Source organism: Miniopterus schreibersii (assembly GCF_964146895.1).
Source record: "Miniopterus schreibersii genome assembly, chromosome: 3".
NCBI classification, from domain to species: domain Eukaryota; kingdom Metazoa; phylum Chordata; class Mammalia; order Chiroptera; family Miniopteridae; genus Miniopterus; species Miniopterus schreibersii.
Window position 1 is genome coordinate 31,633,669 of NC_138103.1, and position 21,200 is coordinate 31,654,868.

The 21,200-nt window shown below is 37.8% G+C and overlaps 1 protein-coding gene across 3 annotated transcripts in view; it reads right to left on the minus strand.

The window, feature by feature from the left end:
- SLC27A6 (solute carrier family 27 member 6) overlaps positions 1 to 21,200 on the minus strand; it is a 51,898-nt gene that overhangs the window by 20,261 nt on the left and 10,437 nt on the right. For 2 of the 3 annotated variants that reach the window (XM_081132849.1, XM_081132850.1), the window contains exons 2-4: positions 17,206 to 17,409; positions 14,256 to 14,414; positions 13,120 to 13,244 (exon numbers count right to left, since the gene is read on the minus strand). In XM_081132849.1, the coding sequence (XP_080988975.1) occupies positions 13,120 to 13,244; positions 14,256 to 14,414; positions 17,206 to 17,409 (488 nt within the window). The remainder of the gene's footprint in view (positions 1 to 13,119; positions 13,245 to 14,255; positions 14,415 to 17,205; positions 17,410 to 21,200) is intronic. The other variant, XM_081132851.1, reaches the window with a different exon arrangement.

The following is a 21,200-nucleotide window of genomic DNA, read 5'->3' on the forward strand; positions in this document are numbered from 1 at the left end:
GAAAGTAGAATCTGTAAAATGTGCTCATGGATTAGACAGGGGGATGTGAGAAAAAGAAATTTCAAGGGAGATTCCAGAGTTTTTGTGACTGAATACCTGGAAGAATGGGGTTGTCATGAACTGAGATGGTCAAAATGGCAAGGAGCACATTTTGTTGAAGGAGGTGGTAAAAAGTTAGGCTTTGGCCATTTTTGACATAAGATGCCAATTAGATTTCTAAGGAGGTATCATGTAGGAATCTAGACATATAAAACTTGAAATCAAGGGAGAAGACAGGACTGGAGATACAAATTTGAGAGGTAAGTTGTAGAAGGTATCTGCAATCAGGAACATGTTCAGGGAAGGAGAGATGAGAGAAAAGAGAAAAGGTTTGATTGTGAGTCCCAGGCACTCCAGCATTTAGAGATCAGAAATACTGCAGAAGATCCAGCAATGGAGACAATTTAAAGCTATAAACAGGCATTTTTAAGCCTGCTTTACTGAGTCTAATCTAAACACATGTACTGACTGGATGGAGTTGTGAACCTGTCAGGTGGAACACTGTCTTCAGCTTCGGCATATGCACTAAGATGAAACCCACCTTGTGAGGCCTGTTGGGAGAAGGCCCTACCATTGTGGTCAGTCTGTTTCCATGTGAATTTCTATACTTAACTCATTAATCCTTATATCAATTCTGGATGTAACTATTATTATATTCATTTTATAGATGAAAAAACTGGGGCCAGGGTTGCTCAGAAAAGCAAGATAATTTGCTCAAGATCACAAAGCTTGGAAGACATGGAATTTAGGCTTGAATTCCTTTCTTTTTTTTTTTTTTTAATATATCTTTATTGACTTCAGAGAGAGGAAAGGAGAGGGAGAGAGAGGGATAGAAACATCAATGACGAGAGAGTCAGTGATCAGCTGCAGCCTGCAACCCGGGCATGTGCCCTGACCGGGAATCGAACCCTGATCGCCTGGACCCTAGGTTGACGCTCAACCGCTGAGCCACGCTCGGCTGGGCTAGGCTTGAATTTCAAGCTCCCCAACTCCAAGGGACAAAGAGATAAATGACTTGCCTGATGTCACATGGTGGATTAATGCAAAGGTTGGACTTAGATCCTTGATCTTTTAAAATCTAAATTAATAGCTATTTTTTTCCTGTTGGGAACAAAATGATCTATTGGAAAATTCTAGTCATTAATCATTTGCTGAAGATTCTTGTATTTGCTGGTAAGTCCTCACTTTAGGACAAATAGTGACCATTTCTGACAGTGATTTTGTATATCCATAGCAAGGACGTCAGGAACAGACTATTAAAGGAATAGGTCATGTGAAACATAGCAAATAAATAATAAAATAAATAATCTTGGATGTAAATTTTAAAATGTTGAATCAATATGGAATGTAGGGAAACCTAACATACCCCATTTATAGTCCCAACAGTATATAAACCAAGAAGAAACAGGCGCAATATTTTCAGGGTTTCTGATTTTATATTCTTATACCCAGTGTTTTTATTTATGACAAGTATAATATCATTAAATTGTTAATAATTCAGTATCATTAAAGTTGTATTTCTAAATTATCCTGATCTATTTAAATTGACTTTTATAATCAATGTTGTATGATTTTTTATTAGTCAAAGACCAATTATTTTTCAACACCCACAAAAATTACTCCAATTTTATAGTGACATTCATGGAAAATATTACTACATTCTGTTTAACTCTAAAACCCTTCCATTTCCATTGGGCTTCATAGTTTACTTTTTTCCCCCACATGTATCTCTTAACTGGATTGGGAGAATCAAGGGCCAAATTAGAAGGTACTGTTACCAGTTTTATGTAAAGACAGGAACTATGGCTCAAAGGGAAAAGTGACAAACAGAAAGTCATACAACAAGAGTTTGAAATTGAAGCTGTGTCTTTTGATTCCACAGTCAATGTACGATCTGATGACTTTCTACATAAAAGTTACATAAAGCTACTTTTGTTGGGACATTTAATAAATAAGAGACGCTTGTATTCTTAGTGGAAATGACAGCATTAATTGTAAGCAGGTAGACAGAAAGAGACATGTATATTTTATATGTACCTTACCCATGAACTATGAATCATTATGTATTTAAATTAGCACTTATTAAAAGCCTTTAATATACATACTGTTCTAAAGTCTCCCAAAATATTTATTAATTTCCTTCTGATTCTACTAGCATTTATATTGCTAATAGCTATTTCTTATCTTAGTCCCTCATATTTCTATATTTGCATTTTCTGAGCGGAGAAAAAAAGGATCTGGAACCTTGCCAACTTTTCTAAACGCTTTCATATCTAGTACGAGAATATTAAACACATCTTTGATTTATTTAAGGGAAACTGGGTTTTAAAAGAGAGGTGAGCCCTAGCAGGTTTGTCTCAGTGGTAAGAGCGTTGGCCCTCCGACTGAAGGGTCCCGGGTTCGATTCCAGCCTGCAGGAGGCAACCAACCAATGTGTCTCACATGATGTTTCTCTCTCTCTCTCTCTCTCTCTCTGAAAAAGCAATGAAAAAAATATCCTCAGGTGAGGATAAAAAAAAATATAATAATAAAAAATAGAGGTGATTCTTCTCAACCATATGTTAATATGCTTCAAATATTTGGGGGAAAAATAATTAAAAAAATGTATAAATATCTTAAAACAACTAGGTCTTGGAGATGAATCAATTGTTTTAAGTGCTGCAGAGAAGAAAATGGCAATAAAACTAAATCAGCAAATTTTTTTAAAAAATTTTTTTTATAATTTCTTGTTCTTTTTTCCTTTTCTTTTTTTTTAAAAAATAATAAATTTTCTTTTTTTGAAAAAATTTATCTTTTTTGTTGAAAGTATTACAGATGTCCCCTTTTTTTCCCCCGTTGATCCCCTCAACCCCGCATCCACTCCAACCCCAGGCCTTCCCCAGACCAGTGTCTGTGTCCATGGGTTATGCTCATAGACATGTAAGTTCTTTGATTAATCTCTCCACACCCATCCCCCACCCCCACCTTCCCTCTGAGATCCCTGTCTGTTCTGTGCTTCTACGTCTCTGGAGCTATTTTGTTCATCAGTTTATTTGTTTATTACATTCCACATGTGAGTGAGATCATGTGGTACTTGTCTTTCTCTGACTGGCTTATTTCACTTAGCATAATACTCTCCAGTTCCCTCCATGCTGTCCCAAAGGATAAGGGATCCTTCTTTCTTACAGCTGCATAGTATTCCATGGTGTAAATGTACCACAGCTTTTTTATCCACTCATCTACTGATGTGCCCTTGAGAAGAATATATATTCTGCAGCTTTGGGGTGGAATGTTCTGTTAATGGCAATTAAATCCATGTAATCTAGGGTGTCATTTAGGGTCACTGTTTCCTTGTTGGTTTTTTTGTCTGGAAGACCTATCCAGTGAAATCAGTGGGGTGTTAAAGTCCCCTAGTGTGACTGTCTTGATGTCGATCTTTCCCTTAAAGTCCTCTAGAAGGTTTTTTATAAATTTAGGTGCTCCTATATTATTGGGTGCATATATGTTTATCAGGGTTATATACTGTTGTTGGATTGATCCCTTTAGTATTACCTAGTGATCTTTCTTGTCTCTCATTATGGTCTTCATTTTGAAGCCTATTTTGTCTGATTTGAGTATTGCTACCCCAGCTTTTTTTTTCATTTCCATTTGCATGGAGAACTTTTTTCCATTCCTTGACTCTCATCCTGTGTGAGTTTTTTGTTTTGAGGTGGGTCTCTTCTGGACAGCATATATTTGGATCATGTTTCTTATCCATTCAACCACCCTATGTCTTTTTATTGGAGCATTTGCTCCATTTACACTTAAGGTTATTACTGATAGATACTTATCTATTGCCATTTAATTCTTTATGCCTATGTTCCTCTTTCTTTCTATTTCTACTTCAAATTACAGCAGTTCCTTTAACATTTCCTGCAATGTTGGTTTGGTGGTGATAAACTCCTTTAGCCTTTTTTTGATCTGGGAAGCTCTTTATTTCATCATCTATTTTGAATGATAGACTTGCTGGATAGAGTAGTCTTGGTTTCAGATCCTTGTTTTGCATTACCTTGAATACTTCATGCCATTCCCTTCTGGCCTGTGGAGTCTCTGATGAGAAGCCCGCTGATAGCCTTATGGGAACTCCTTTGTAGGTAACAGATTGCTTTTCTCTAGCTTCCTTTAAGACTCTTTGTCTTGAATTCTTGGCATTTTAATTATGATGTGTCTGGGCATGGGCCTCTTTGGATTCTTCTTGCTTGGGACTCTGTGCCTCCTGAACTTGTGTGACTTTTTCCTTCACCAGGTTAGGGGAGTTTTCTGCCATTATTTCTTCAAACAAATTCTCTAACCCTTGCTTACTTTCTACCTCCTCTGGCACTCCTATGATGTGAATGTTGTTACATTTCATGTTGTCCCACAGCTCCCTTCAACTGTCCCCGTTTTTTAATTGCTTTTTCTTCTTGGACCTCTGATTGATTTTTTTCTACCCTGTCTTCTATTTCACTGATGCAGTCCTCAGATTCCTCTAATCTGATGTTTATTCCTTCCAATGTATTCTTTTTTTTTTTTTTTTTTTAATATATCTTTATTGATTTCGGAGAGAGGAAAGGAGAGGGAGAGAGAGAGACAGAAACATAAATGATGAGAGAGTCATTGATCAGTTGCCTAGCCCACAACCCGGGCATGTGCACTGACTGGGAATCGAACCCTGATCACCTGGATCCTAGGTCAATGCTCAACTGCTAAACCACACCCGGCCTGGCAATGTATTCTTTATTTCTGCTCTGTCATTCTTAATTTCCTTCACAGTTTCCATATCTTTTTTCATGCTGTTGAGCATCCTTACAATCAGTATTCTGAACTCTATATCTGATAGATTGCTTATCTCCATTTCATTTAGTTCTTTTTCTGGAGACTTTTCTTGTTCTTTCATTTAGGGCTTATTATTTTGTCTCCCCATTTTGGCTGCCTGTTTGTGCTTGTTTCTATGTATTAGGAAGATCTGCTAGGACTCTTTTTGGAGGGTCTCTGGTGCAGGCCAATGTCAAACGCAGTTTGTGACTGGCCTTGAGTACCCTGTTTGGAGCTATCAACAACCCTCAGCTTGAGGTCCCCTCTATTGGGGCTGGGTGCATTTGGACAGGACTAAGATGCACACCAAAGTCTACTTTTCCAAGGCCCAGGTCCAGAAGCAGATCAGGCAAAGACTCAAAGCACTCCTGAGGTCTGCCTCTGCTTGCAGGCTGATTAATCTGATTCTCTTAATGAGCCTCAGGCTGTAGAAACTCCACAGGGTGGGGCAGCAGGTTGTTATCAGTCTATTAATGAGCCTCAGGATATAGAAACTCCTCTGGGTAGGGCCAGAGGTTTTCCAGCAGGGTGGGGTAATTGCTTCCCCCCCCAAGGCAAAAACAGCAAATTGTCCGTCTGAGAAAGATGTTCTCTGCAGTACGGGGGAATGACTTGGCAGAGGAATCCAGATAGGTGCCTTCTGATCTCAATCTCCAGAGCCTACAACCCTAGGTTCTCCTCACACAGCTCCAGTCCACTCTATCCTCTCTATGCTGGTGCCCTAGGTGAGTAGCTGCACACTAAACTTGGTGTATTGGCTCTTTAAGAGGGTGCCTGCATTTCCAGCCATCTCTCCTTGGCAGACAGAAACCTGGATGCTTTTCACAGCCAGATGTTATGTGGGCACCTTTCTCAGTTCTGGTGCTCTTGGCCGGGAAGCCCAGCCTGGGGTTTAGGCCCCAGAGTCCTCAGTGGGAACCCCCCACAGCTGAGATACCCCTCTGGACCTTCAGTTGCTGCCTGTGGGAGCCCAGCCATCCCTCTTGCACCTCTGCACTTGCTACCAGCTTGTATGCAGTCTCCACTTTTCCTCCTTGGTTATGAGGGTTTTCTCTAGCTAGTCTTCAGTTGCATTTGATTATTCAGGATGATTTTTCTATATTTTAGTTGTAATTCCAGTTTGGTCCCAGGACAGTGTCAGTGTAGCTTTCACTCAGTCTGCAGCCATCTTTAACCTCTCTAAATCAGCAAATCTTAATAACAATTAAAGTTTGTACTAATTAAAAAATATTATTCTTGTCCTGGCTGGGTGGCTCAGTTGGTCAGAGCATCGTCCCATACACCAAAACTTTGCGGGTTCAATTCCCAGTTGGGGGTGCATACAGGAGGCAACTGATCTGTGTTTCTCTCTCACATTGATGTTTCTATCTTGCTCATTCTCTTTTCCCTCCTCTCTAAAAATCAAGAAAAACATATCCTTGGGTAAGGATTAAAAATCACATGGAAAAGGTTCCATCTCTGGTCAAGGCACATACAAGAAGCAACCAATGAATGCATACATAAGTGGAACAACAAAGTGATGCTTCTCTCAAATCAATAAATTAAAAGAAGAATATTGGAGGAATCATGCTAGCTGAGGTATCAAACTATACTGCAAAGCCGTAGTAGGCCATAGTAATGAAAACAGCATGGTACTGGCATAAAAACAGACATATAGATCAATGGAACAGAACAGAGAACCCAGAAATAAACCCACATCCTTATAATCAAATATTTGACAAAGGAAGCAAACACATACAATGGGGTAAAGACAGTCTATTCAGTAAATGACGTTGGGAAAATTGAACAGACACGTGCAAAAAAAATGAAACTAGAGCCCCTTCTAACACCATACACAAGAATAAACTCAAAATGGAATAAAGACACAAATTTTAGAAAAACATAAAAATCCTAACCCTACTGGTCTTGCTCAGTGGTTAGAGCACTGGCCTGTGGACTGAAGGGTCCTGGGTTCAATTCTGGCCAAGGGCATGTACCTTGGTTGCAGGCTCAACCCAGGTCGAGGCTCATGCAGGAGGCAGTCAATCGATGTCTCTCTCTCTCTCTCTCCCTTCCACTCTCTCTAAAGAGCAATGGAAAAAATATCCTCAGGTGAGGATTTAAAAATCAAAACAAAACAAAACAATCTTTGAAGAAAACATAGGCAGTAAAATCTTAGGCATTTCTCATAGCAATATTTTTTTTCTGATATATCTTTTCGTGCAAGGAAACAAAAGGAAAAATAAATAAATGGGACCACTTCAAACTAAAAAGCTTTTGCACAGCAGAGGAAACCATTAGCAAAATGAAAAGACAACCCACTGGATTCTCATAGTGAATATGAGAACATATTCACTAGTGATACATCTGATAAGTGGTTAATATCCAAACTTCATAAAACTCAACACCAACCCCCCCCCCGCCCAAAGAATCCAATAAAAAAAAAAAAGGGCAAACGACCTGAATAAACAGTTCTCCACAGAGGGCATACAGATGTCATTAATCATCAGAGAGATGCAAATTAAAACTACAATGAGGTATCACCTCATAGCTACTAGAATGGCTGCCATCAACAAATCAACAGACAACAAGTGCTGGCGAGGGTGTGGAGAAAAGGGATCCCTTGTGCACTGTTGGTGGGAATGCAGACTGGTGCAGCCACTATGGAAAGCAGTATGGAGTTACCTCAACAAATTAAAAATGGAACTGCCTTATGACCCAGTGATCCCACTTCTGGGAATTTATCTGAAGAAATCCAAAACACTAATTTGAAAGAATATATGCCCCTCATGTTCATTGCAACGTTATTTACAATAGCCAAGATTTAGGAGTTGCTCAAGTGTCCATCAGTAGTGTATAGAAAAGCTGTGGCACATTTACACAATGGAATACTACTCAGCCATTAAAAAAAAAAAAAGGAAACCTTACCCTTTGTGACAGCATGGAAGAACCTGGAGAGCATTCTGCTAAATGAAATAAGCTAGTCAGAGAAAGACAAGTACCTTATGATTTCACTCATATGTGGAATAATGAAACCTACAAGCAAAATAGAGTAAGAGTCATAGATAGAGAGCAGGCCGACAGCTGTCCAGGGGCAGGGGGTGGGGGCTGGGGAGACTGAGGGTCTGGAGGGATTGAGCAATAAAGAAAAAAAGAGAAAAAACTCATGGACAGGGACAACAGTGTGGCTACTGCTGGGGGAAGCAGGGGTGGGGGAGGTAGAGAAGAGTATGGGGGAATAAATTGTGATGGAAGGAGATTTGACTTGGGGTGGTGAACATGCAACAGAGTGTACAGATGATGTGTTGTGGAACTGTGCACCTGAAACCTGTATAATTTTGTTAACCATTTTCACGCCAATAGGTGCAATAAAAAGGAAAAAAATAAAAAAATAAAACATAATTGGTAAAACAAACAAGTTCAAGAGATCTAGGTCAAGTCAACATCATTGGAATTTTATTCTCTGGCACTGTTAACATCTTCCTCATGCCCACATCTCATCTAAGTATGACAAGGAAAAATATAACAAGGAAAACTCTTAAACCTTGAAAGAAATGGTGGGCTTTTATTGGAGAAAATGAAATAAAGTCTTTCCAAAATGAAGTCTTAAAAAAAAATCTCACAGTGCTGTCAAACCCAGCAAACACTCAGGAGTTCACTGCAGGGGTGTCTAAAAATCACAAGTGAAAAATTTAGTATAATTTTTACAGTTTTTAACAAACAGTATTTAATAAATATTTATCGAATATCCAGGTGCTTTAAAATGTCTCTCTTTCCATAATGGGAGTTAAGTGAAATTCATTTTGTCAAAGTTTTAATAAACCCTAATGAAAGTATCCAGAATCATAAGGATACTTTCTGGCTCGCAGTGAATCTCTTAGCTTTTAAGAAAATAGAATGAAGAAAAGGGATATAATTTACAGAAAAAATGTGTATTAAAAGGTATAGGTTATGCCTTGAGAATGGAAAAATGTAGGTGGTCCCCATTAAAAGCTATAGACAAATATATAGCCTAAATGATAAAGTATGATATTAACTTGAAAAGCAGGCATCACACATGTGCATCAGTTTGTTATTTAGACCCTGTCCTCTGTACTCCTTGGGCTCCTGATTTGTACATCCAACTGCCTATTTTACTTCTTCACTTGGGTGCCTAATTACATTCCAAACCTAACAGGTCCAAAAGGAACTGAATTCCATTCCTCAAAGCTGAGCCTTCCTTATCTCTTCAAATGGTTCACAATTTACCTAGATGTTTGAACCAAATACCTGGGATCTACTCCTGATTTTATCTGCTCCTTCACTCCCTATCCCTGAACTAACATGCCCTGTTATCTTCCCTTCACAATAGACCCCAAATTGGTATAGCTTTTTACAATTTGCTTTTATCCTTTCACAAATGCTTTGATGGAAGTAAACTTCAGATTTCTCTCTGGTCTACAAAGTCCTGTAAGATCTGGTCCGTGGATGGCCCAGCCACACTCCCCTTCCCTTCAGACATTCAGGCTGTGTCCTTGGTGGGCTTCGCCTTCAGCTCGTTCTGTGACAACTGCAATCCCCCGGCTTTTCCATGGCTGGATCCCACTTGTCATATCAGTTCCTCATCTCATAAGTGACCATTTCAGTGAAGTCTTCCCTGACCACTCATTCTAATTAGCAATGTCCCACTTCCACCACTCATATTCTCTATCATCTCAACTTGTTTTATTGCTTCATAATACTTGTCATTGTCTGTAATTACTTTTCTTCATGTCTTTGCTGGTTTATTTTCTCTCTCTCCATACTAGAGTGTCAGTTCCATGAGAAAAGGGGTCTTATTTGTTTTGTGTGCCCCGTATACCCAAATCAACAATATTACTTGAATGACTGAATGAGTAACACATATGATCCTATCTCTAGATATATCCCCTAGTTATGACTAACCGTCGACTGCCTTAGGCAGAGTTATTTAAACAAGATGTACTATGTAGCAGATCCCCCAGAAGATCACTGATATCTAGAGTTCTACCATGTTCCTCACCTATCATATTAAATGCAGCATTAATATTAAAAAAAATATAAAACTAGATCCAATCAGAAATTGTATGGTGTTGCTTCAATAATGTAGAGAACTTGGAAGACTGAAAAGTTGGGAAGAGCTGCTCTCCTAGGCTTGGGGGAAGAGAAAAATTACCTCATTGCTCCATGCCTAAGAGGAGCCATTACTTTGGCTTTTTTTTTAAAAGGACAGTGCTGCTTCCAGCAGTTTGAGGCACATCCAATGTTTATGCCAAAGGAACTTTTGCAACTGGAGCTTTGAAAAAGAGAAATAGTCGGGATTGGGTGGGGAGTGGATAAACACTTTCTGCCAGGGAAAGCCAATCCTAGGGCATTTTTATGCAACTACATATTAACACTCAGCTCAGACTACGATCCTGCTTGCAGGTAATCTCCTTTGGAATATATTACTTACCCTGAGATTGACAATGAATCTGGATATATTTAGATAATGGGTGGTTTTACTTTCTTTTACTTAAGCATTTATTTTAAATAAATATCTATCGGAATTCACAGCATGGCTTATGAGATATTCAATTTTAACTCTTTGAGGGTGTGGACCACATCACTTGTTCACTCTCTGGCCCTACCTGAATCCACTGCTGTTCTGGCTGCACAGCAGACACGACCCCTTCCTAGAAGCTCACGGAAAGGAATGAATACTGGACAGCAAAGAGGAAGATTGCGAAGGGCTGCAATGTCATAGCAGAATGACTCTCCTTTTCCTAACCTTTAATGCCAAGAACTGTTTGTACCCGTTTTGTGTGAGATCAACAGAGGAGATTAGGTAATATAATGCATTTCTGTTCAGAAAAATGATTAAGCTTTCCTTTAGGCTAAGTTATATTTATTTCCTTTTGCTCCTCTGCAATGTGCCTACAAGTAAGTGCTTAGAAATTATTTCCAGAACACTGTCTTTCCTTCAAAGAACTTTAGCTTAGAATTAAAATATTTAATTAACTTTGTGCATTACAAATTCAGAGGTGAAAAAGAGATTTTAGTTCATAAAAAAATTTAAAAACACCTTAAAAAAAGATTTGTAGACAATGACAAACTATTAATACCTTTATTATATGAAATTAGAGCTCAAATGGATAAAACATTACTAGCCAAAGAGATAAATGATTAAAAGACTCAGAAGAGACATTTTAAAGGGGAAATTCAGCTAGAAGAACACTATTCCACCTTGCCAGTAATCTTAATAAAGACATTTCTAGTCTATAAATTTATAAATAAAATTAAATAATCTTTTCTCCATTCTTTTAAAAAAAAACCAACCCAAGGCATTCTTTGTTAAAATAAAATATTATAGAACCCCAGGCAAGTTGGGTTTCATCCACCCTATTTGAAAGGGTGGGCCATGAGGACTGGCCTATTTTCCCTGCTCTCCTTCCTTCAGAGACTTTTGAGGGAGTGTTTAGTTCTCCAGTAGAACTGGAAGAGCACTATTTATACTGGCATTAGATGTGCAGGAGGCACATTTCCACATTGCTGAGGTTCTGAATCACTTTGAAAAGCAATCTGAAAATATTCCACAAAAATCACCAAAATACCCATGTCCGCTGACTACCTTCACTGCTAAGACCCTTATACTGGCCATATTGCAGGAAGATACGAATTGCAGCATTATTTAAGACAGTGAAACTTTAGGACAATAATAAATGCACGCAACCAACCATTCAAGAACTACTTAGTGAGCAAAGGACCTTGCAAAAGTTAATGTTTCTATCAAAGGATGAGAGGAAATAGGAGTGGCTGGGGGAACAGCTCGAAAGGCCACGGAGCTCATTAGATGGTGCCTGCTATGTACCATGGCTTTTATCTTACTGGAGGACAATAACTCCTTAAATTAACTTAGTCCAGATATCCTATTACCAAACAATACCATGAAAGCCAGAAGAGAAAATATGCCAGGTTGTAGCATTATAACTTCCACTGGGACTCTTCAGGTAAAACCACAATCCTGATATTGGTTGTCTCCCAGGAGAGAATAAAGGTGAAACAAACCCAAAACATTTCTCTGGGAGTCCCTGGCTTAGCTACGGATCTAGGAAATTTGTAGCTATTTGAGGCACTCCTAACCAAACAAAAAGAATCAGGATGGCTTCTGCCACAGGAGGTAGGTCAGGATAGTTAGACAGGCGGTCTCTCCCTGGTAAGCTCTAAGCTTAAGATAAATAAAAGCATTTTGTAAATAAGATGATCCAGTTTCACATACTTTTCTGCATTTATTTCCCTTGCATAATTCCATAGCTTTAATAAAGTTTTATTTAAATGCCTCCAGTCTAGTGTCAGCTGTGCTCTGGGTAAAGGAAGGATTCCTTATTTTAGCCAACCAGAGAAGACACTCCAGCCCACCTTCCATACTTAAGCTGGTGTGATGGCAAAGGTGGTGAGTGAGAGATGCCCTGGTCTAGGAAAGGTATTTCTCAGAGGCCCAGGGCAGGCCAGGCCGTCCCTACAGGGAAGCATTCTCTATCACCATTCTCCAAGGGGTGGGGTTCATTTGATTACTGAGTCACTTCTTTGTATCCTCAAGAATGTTTGGAAAACCAGACAGTTAAAAAATAAGCATCATGAAACACAAATGAGACCAGGAAAAGAAATATAACTTTTGAGGGCAAAAAAGCAAACGAACTAATAAAGACAAATTTCAGGTTGCTGCAACTCTCTTTGCCTGTTTCCTTTCAGAAAGGGGCAACTGATCAACTACGTGGAAATGACTGCTTTAGGTGGGAAGACAAGTGTAAATCAAAGCAAAATTTCTTTTTACATTAAAAGCAAAACCATATAAAAAGATATTCTAATATAATCACTTATTCAAAGGAAAAAAATAGAAAAACAAGTATAATCATTGTCATTAGTTTTTTTAAAACAGCATTTAAAAAGGTTATTTAATTTGACCTTAGAATAATTGCTTCCTGTAAACATAACATGCATCTCACTTCATAATCAGATGCAGCATGTATACAGAAAGTTCAAGCAATGTAAACATGAAATAAGCTGGATTGCAGGTCTGTCTTTTTCTGCTACAATATAAAGCACATTATTAGTACATTCCTGGGTAGTTCTCTTTTATTTTCTCTGATTTGTTTTATATTCATTTTATCTTGGGGTAAGTTATTCTATCTGTGTAAGTCAGCTGAACTATGTTCTGGAAGAAGATGGAGTACAACAAACAAAAATTACTTTTTCTCTCAATGCTTTTTCTTTCTGGATTACCTTTTTTCCCATGAGAATGATTACTCTTACCTTAGGTTGCTTGCAAAGGTAGCGACAAATTTCTCCAATATATTGAAACACAGTCACATTATACTTTTTGCAGTCATTCCAAAATTGGCTTGCTGAGAATTTCTTCTTTAACACACAAGTAGCTCCTATGAGAAAAGGCAAAAAGAGGCACTGGGTAAAAAATTCAAGGGCGGAATTAACATAAAACACACATGCTGCTGCTCTGTCTAGAACACTTTATCACTTTCACATCAAGCTCATTTGAAAGCATTAACCTTACAGCCCATAGCCTGAGGCTGAGAGGAAGGTAGTTAGTAAGACAGCGCCAACAAAAAGTTCCTAACTTTAGAACCGGACTTCAGCAACACTGGAAGTCACATTACTGTGTCCAAAGGGAAAAAACCTAAGACTTTGGCCTTCATCTTTACTTACAGTGGACACTGATCGTATTCTGAATAAGCTACTCTATAAAACGACTATAGTCTTTGGACATATAAATAGTAGTAAATGATCTCTGTTTATATATTATTTCAGGACTAGCTAGTAATGGACACATAATCTCAGCATGTTTATAAATGGAATCTACTGTGTCACAAGCATTACCAACGTACTTATTGGGAATCTGGGGCACCCTGTTTAGGAAGATAGCCTCAGCAATCCTTATTATGCACTTACCTTTGCAATGTGAATTTGCTACTCTTCCCTTCAAGAGATGGGGTCTATTTTCCAACCCTTCAAATTCTGAAAGTGGAATGACTTGTGACTTGCTTTGATCAACAAAATGCAGGTGAAATGATCTCTGTGACTTCCAAGGAGTCACAGCAGCTTCCACATTCACTCTCTTGAAAGGTTCCTACCACCATTTAAGAAGGTGGGGGGTATACTATTAAAAAATGGGTGACGTCGTGGAGAAAGCCCACTCAACAGCCAGCTCTGTCTGCATGGCCAAATTCCCAGGGCGCTACTCCTTCCACTTCAGGGATACACTAATTATGTTATGAAATTGTGTACTTTTCATAAATTGCATAATTTATTAAATGGTATAATTACATAATGTGCACACAATCACTCTGAATTCTACTGGTAGAGTTGCAAACTTTAAAAACACAAGTTCTAATTATTAGGCATTTTGATAAATATAGAAAATAAAAACTTACCTAACTCAATACATCCACCAATTCCCAGGAGAGATCCTGAACTATGATACAGAGGAAGGGTTATATAAATGATGTCATCACTCGTACAACCAAAAGCCCACAGTCCAGCAGAGCCCTTTAAAGACTGTAGCTGAGTAATCACAGCTGCTTTTGGTAGACCTGGGAGAAAAGAAAACCACATATATGTAAGAGAAATCAAGTCTAGTCTTTCCTAGACATCCTTGAGGCTACCTAACCAAGGCCAACAGAGATATGAGACTATAAAATATCACTACCAAAAAAACAACAACAAAAAGAGGAATATTCAGAGAACACAAGGGTTCTTAGAAAATAAATCTCTCAGAAAGTAACTCAGAAGACAAGAAAAGGAAAATGGGATAGAAAAAAAGAGAAAATTAATAATTTAGTCCAGGAGGTCCCATCTTCAGAAAGTTACAGTCCTGAAGATAAAAGAATAGACCAATGAGCGAGTGCGCTAGAAGGAGGGAATGGGGAGAAGGAACAGAAATGAAAGAGGAGAGAGAAGGGAATGGGGGGTTAAAAGAATTTTTCAAGTAACTAGAATTGCAAGACCCGAGTTTCTAGACCAAACAGGCCTGCAAATTTCCCAGCAAAAAGGATGACTAAGACCAGTCCCAGTACAAGTCATCATGATGTTACAGACTAATGAAAACTCACCAAAGAGTCTAAAAATCCCCCCAGAGAAAGAAAAAGAATAGCAGTTGGCATATAAAGGATAAGAAATCAGAAAGAAGTCTTCTCAATGTGTATCCTGAAAGTCAGGAGATAATGGAGCACGCCTTCAAATTTCTGCACAAAAATCAATTCTTACCCTAGAATTCTATACAAATTAAGAGTAAGGGTAGGAAAAAAAGGCATTTGCAGACATGTGAGGACTTAAACGTACCTCCCAAACGCTCTTTATCAGACAGCTGCTGAAAGCAGGGCGATGATAAAATGAAAAGTAAAGCAGGAAACAAATTGAGGATTTAGGAATTAGAGGATCAGAAAAAAGAGTTGAAGGGAATTAATTCCCAGGAAGACAGTGAAGAATGAACCCAGGACTATAAGAGAGTAACTGGTCAAGACTGAAATAGAGGCAGGAAGACTCTGGGAAAGAGGTGGCCAAAACACGGCCTTGATAAAATATAGATTATCTTTTCAGTTTCAAAGGTGAGTTATCTTTTTGACAAAGGGGTGACCATGAACCAGTTATAGGTGTATAGGAAACTAAGCAAGCAAGCAAAAACAGTGATCAATTCCAGGTCGGAGGGCGTTTTATGTGAAAGGAAATATACTTTTGTTATACTGTAGAGCTCAGCTAGAAATAGTGTTTACTAAGTTATGATACTGATACCAATCTAGTCAAAATTTATGATGAAACAATATTAGTGTGATGCTAGAGGAGAGAAAGTGACTACACAAGACAGAAAGAAATGAGTGGAAGAGAGTGGTGATAAAAGAAGACAAAATCCTCAACTTCCTATGTGGCAAATCAGTAGATACTTTTTAGTATGCACCTGTTAAGTGTCTAGTAAGATACTGATTCTATTTAGACATATGGAGGTGATTATAAAAAGAAAGATCCAAAAGTACTAAATGTAATTGGTTTGGGAAAGGGGATATAAGGGGGTAGGCCGAATGCTTTTCTCTAAAGCTTCTAAAATTATTAGAATTTTTCACCTCTGTGCTTATAATTTCAATACAAATAAATATCAAATGAAAAGAATAGTAATGCTTTTGCTTTCAGCCTGTTGCGCAAATGTATAAAACGTCCTGGTTTTAATCTTGAAGAACAAACGCTGGCCATAGTCTGCTCCGGCCTGCTCTCTTTGGGCGGGGAGGAGGCTCCCCAGGAGGGGGAGTGGTGAAGACTGTTCTAAAGACCTGAGTCACTTTCTACTTTTCACAAGGAAACAGTCACAAAGATAAACTGGTTAAGTACCTTCTGCTGGAATTTTTCTAAGTTTATCATTTCTAGAATTTCATTGCCTCTTTCAAAGTCCAAAGTCAGACTGAATTTATGCTGACAACTTGGTACATATTAGCATTTTCCAGTACATTTATCAAGGCTTTATAAACATAGTAAAAAATATAGTCTGCTTTCTAGTTTAAAAGAGATCATTGTTAGGCTCCAAATAGAAAGAAAAGAAAGGCAAAGAAAAGACAGGGAGGGAGGGAGAGAAGGAGGGAGGGAGGGAGGGAAGGGAAAAAAAAGTAAAAAACCTTTTATTTATGCAATAGTAGTTTTGCTTACAATACTGCCTGAGCACAAGAAATTAGTAACAGAATACTTTTAATATGTCTCATTCAAACCCCCAGTCATCGTCAAACTAATTACAAAAGTTTCTTTAGCCTATAAAATACCATTCAGTTTTTCCTAAAAATTGATTAACATTTCTATTGACTTCTTAAGCAGTTTCATTATTTTTTGGTGGTGTTGTTATGATTTACCTAAAAAAGGGAAAGTTTAGTTACTTGATTCTATTTTGCATTTTCTCCCAAACCTGCAATACCTTCACCACTTCCTGTTTGTCACATATTCCTATCACCCCAAGGAGAGCCAGCTCTAGGAGCTTAAATTGCAGCTATAGCTGGAGTGTGTTTAGGATTTAACATTTTACACAGAATAGAAAAAAAACTGTTTTAAAGTATACTTAAATCCAGCAGGATAATTAGAAACTATTTAAACTAATCACTTCATTTTTATATGTCAGGAATCTAAGGAACAGAGACGCTAGCAAAGATCTTGCCAAAAAAGCTGGTCAAGTCTTCGGATAGTCCTTTGCTCTTGGTGCCATTAAACTTGAAGACAACAACCAAGTAAGTGCATGTGGTGACTTGCCAAGTTAAAGTTAGACCAAGTTCAAGTTAATGCCACTACTCATGGCAGAAATTTGCCCAACACTGTTGCTTTCTTTTTAGGTCTTAAGAAAAAAATGAATCATACCTGTTGTTCCAGAGGTAAAAATATAAAGAGAAGGAGACTTGAGGTTTGAGACAGCATGGTGGCTGTGTGGCACTGGCTTGTCAGATGCTGTAGTCAGTTTTTCTTTGAGTGAAATTACACCTTGTGGAACAGAATCTCTTACCCCCCAAACACTGATATCTTCTGGGAGGCTGGGAAGGATTTCTTCTACAGCTTCAAGCAGATCTAAAAACCGAAGGACGAGGGATAGGTAAACAAAGCATAAATTTCAAACCATTCACCTATTGTTTTCTTTGGCGTCTTGGAACAGAGATAAAATACAAATACTCATTTCATTTTCCTGTTGGGTAAGTCACATCAAAGCCATTTTATGATTCTGTTTCAACAGGACCAACTGAAAGGGAAATCTATTCATTATTTAACCAAAGTAAATAGGCCAATTCAAACTGAATTTTGGGGACTCCATTATCCAGACTATGCTTTTTTCCAATTTTTAAAAATAAATGTTTAAATATTTTTATACTCTGCTTTAAATCTAAACTCAGGACACTGCATTAAATGTTGTCCTTGAAATACAACTCAGTAGCTCATTATTACAAAAAGCCATCTGTCTGTCACTGTTTAGTTCTGCCATAATGCAACACAGGTGGGAGAATGCCGACTGCTCTAGAATCACAAGATCATTATGAGTTAGACCATTTCTGAGCCAAAAGTTCACTGAGGGGACTTAGAGATGTCACTGGCCTTCTGGAGTTACACAAGAAATGCCAAAGATTACCAGCAACCACCAGAAGCTAGCTAGGAAGAGGTTCTTTCTTAGAGCCTTGAGAGGAGCCTAACCCTGCAGACACTTTCATTTGGGACTCCTCACCCCCAGAACTGGGAGGGGATAAATGTCTGTGGTTTTAAGCCAACTAGTTGTGGTACTTTATCACAGCAGCCCTAGGAAACTAAAACACCAAGGTCACAAGCTGGCAGACAGTAAAATTGTTGTTACCTTAACCCAAGTCTAACTCTAAAATTTATACATTATCTCATAAGATTAAACCAATGTAAAAAGTAATGTTATTAGATATAAAACATACCCTGGTCAGAATGCTCAGGTACATGTACATATGGACCTTTCCATTTAAGCAATTATATGTATTCTAATTTTTTCAAACAAAACTTTAAAAATAATCGCAAGATATATTCTGCTTTGAAGTTGAATCCAGGGTGCTGCATTAAACATTTCCCTGGAAACATGAATCACTATTCAGTTATCTCAAAAGGCCATCTATCAGCACTGTTTAGTTCCACTGTAATACAAGACATCTGAGAAAAACTCATGAGATCCTTCCTCAAAATCTATAATCCAGATTGATCACAAAGAGGCAGCAAGAGAAATATGTCTAATGGGATGAGACAGTTCATAAACAAAACCTGCAAGAAAATGAAGGAAACACAAAAAGTGATGAGGAGTTGATACGTCGTAGGTGGTAGGCAGGTTGGGGACTTGAAATTTTTAAAATTAATTTTTATATCTATAACATATCCACATAAAGGAAACTGTAAGAGTCTAGAGAAAATACTTAATTCTACTCAGCATACACAGCAAGCTGCTGTATACAGATGGCTTTGTTAAGACAGAGAAATGAAAAATCACAAGGAATGCTGGGAGAGGAGCACGTCACAAATAAATGAAAGGGCGAGACAAGCAAATAATCTAGACTTCCTATTTTAACTTTTAGTACTGAATTTTGTTTTAGTTACTGTCTCTGGCACTTTGCATGGTAAGTACAAGTCTCTGAACTGACTCATTTCATCACCTTAATTTCAAAGCCCTCATCTGGAATTGTAAATTAGAGCATTCACTTTTATATGTTCTTAATGATATGCATATATAAATTGGCAAAATAAGCGCAAATCGAGTTACAATATGATTCATTTAATTGTGGTTCCAAATCTTTGTTGGAATTGTAGAAATTAAAGAAACAGTAAGCATTTACAAAGAGTAATGACTTGTACAGAAAAAAGGAAGTGAGCAGATTCCTAAGAATCCGAGGAGATACAATTTAACTTCCTTCATACATTATAAGTAAACTGACTTAGCTGAGTCTTAGAATTTTCAAGTAGAATTTTACCTAACAAAATAATTTCTTCAAAGTGGTGGGAAATGTAGGTGAGAATAGTGAAAAGTGAAATGAAAAAGTGAAATATTATGTAGGGGATAAAGAATCATTTCTTATCACTGTCAATCTTTCATAACAGAAAGAAAAGTTTTAGTGTTATTTGGAAAGTAAATTCTGAACATTAAGTCCTGACAAAAAATAGCATCTGTTTGAACACTTCGAGGAAACTTGGCTGTTTCATGAAGATGTACTCGTCAGTGAAGTGTATTACCACTGAATTTGCAGAACTGCAATCACCTCAAAAGAGTGGTGTGTGTCCTACTCCATCCTTTGGCTGACTGCACCGGGCACACACACCACAGGGAATGGATAGATATCTGGACACAGAGCTGAGTTCTGCCCATGGGACCCACTGTACGTGCAGGTCTCTAAAGTAAACTACCATAAGAAAATGAGATAGCTGAGACCTTTAACAAAGTCTACATTACAGGAGAAGGCTCAATCTCTCTTTTCAAAGCAATAGGGTCTTCCAAAAAATATAAATTGCTTCTCACATTGTAAGGCACTGAGCGAGGTGGGGTTGCAAGCACACAGGTCTCTCCTCACAATCCTTTAGCACATTTTGTACAAATTAATTTCTTGTTTCCACATCATTATTATATATCTTATTCAAATTTCTGAGACTATAAAGTGAGTGAGTTATTCATACTGTATTAAAAACTCTTCAAATTATCTTATTCTGCATAAAACAAGCTAATATTTTCAAAGATATTGCTTGTTGCTCTTAATACATTGGCAAATATTTCAACTTTAAACATTTATGCATTAATAAAACTAATATGATATTCAACAAAAAGGGTCAACTTGAGTTTTCCATTATTGCAAAGCAATATTCACACAGAATCCAAAGTGAAATTACAGATTTCACCGAATGCTTATAACTATCACCCTACTAGTTAGGTTTTCTGTGGAATGCATGGGCAAGCTATGGTTTCTAAGAAAACTGATGCATAGGTAAGCAATGCCCTAAAGAAATTAATATCATTATGTAGATACTAATACTTCAAATCAGGCCAGAAATTCATTTTATCATAAATAATATGTCAGCTATTTTTATAAATATTAGTTTATTAACAATCATCATAACCCTAGGAAGTGCGCAGAAGCTTCTCTTTCAATTGTGATTATGTATTCTTCCTTGAAACAGTTTTACTAACTGCCCTGAACATATGCATACAAGTTTGTGAGTGGATTTTGTGTCTTTCCTCTCAGCTGTCCTCACTTCTTTTGGGGGACAGGGAAAAGTGTACAAGAAAGTAAAAAGTAGAACACTTCATTTGATATTATTGCCAACACATCTATTGCTAATGAATAATTATTACTCAGTGGGACCACAATGGCATGATGTGTCTGGTTTACCATTTTTCAATGACAAAGTAGTGAAAATTATAAAAGTAAATGCACAAAAAAGCTCTCTAGTCATAATTAGGCTAATCAGTAAGTAAATTATATATTTTTAAAAAGTCAATTCCAAGGTAGTATTTTTGTAAGGTTCACACCCCAAAAGGGCTATTTGCCACATGCATTTTGGTTATAAATGGAAGAATCCTCCTCTTCTTGGCCAGAGAAGAGGTAATAACCATCTAGTTCCTAACCTGTGTCTGACAGCATTCTAGCCCTGGCCTCTGAAGGTTGGGAAACAGGTATGACTGCACTGCTACTGGGAAGGACAGGACAGCTGCTTAAAACCAGGTCACTCAGGTCATATGACATGTACCTGGATCTCCCTCCTACAGCCCTCTGTCCACAGCAAAGCCCAAACAAGGAGACTCAGGTCAAAGACTCTGCATATTTGTCTCTGCCACCATGCAATTAAAAATAATTATGGCAACCATTTATTGAATA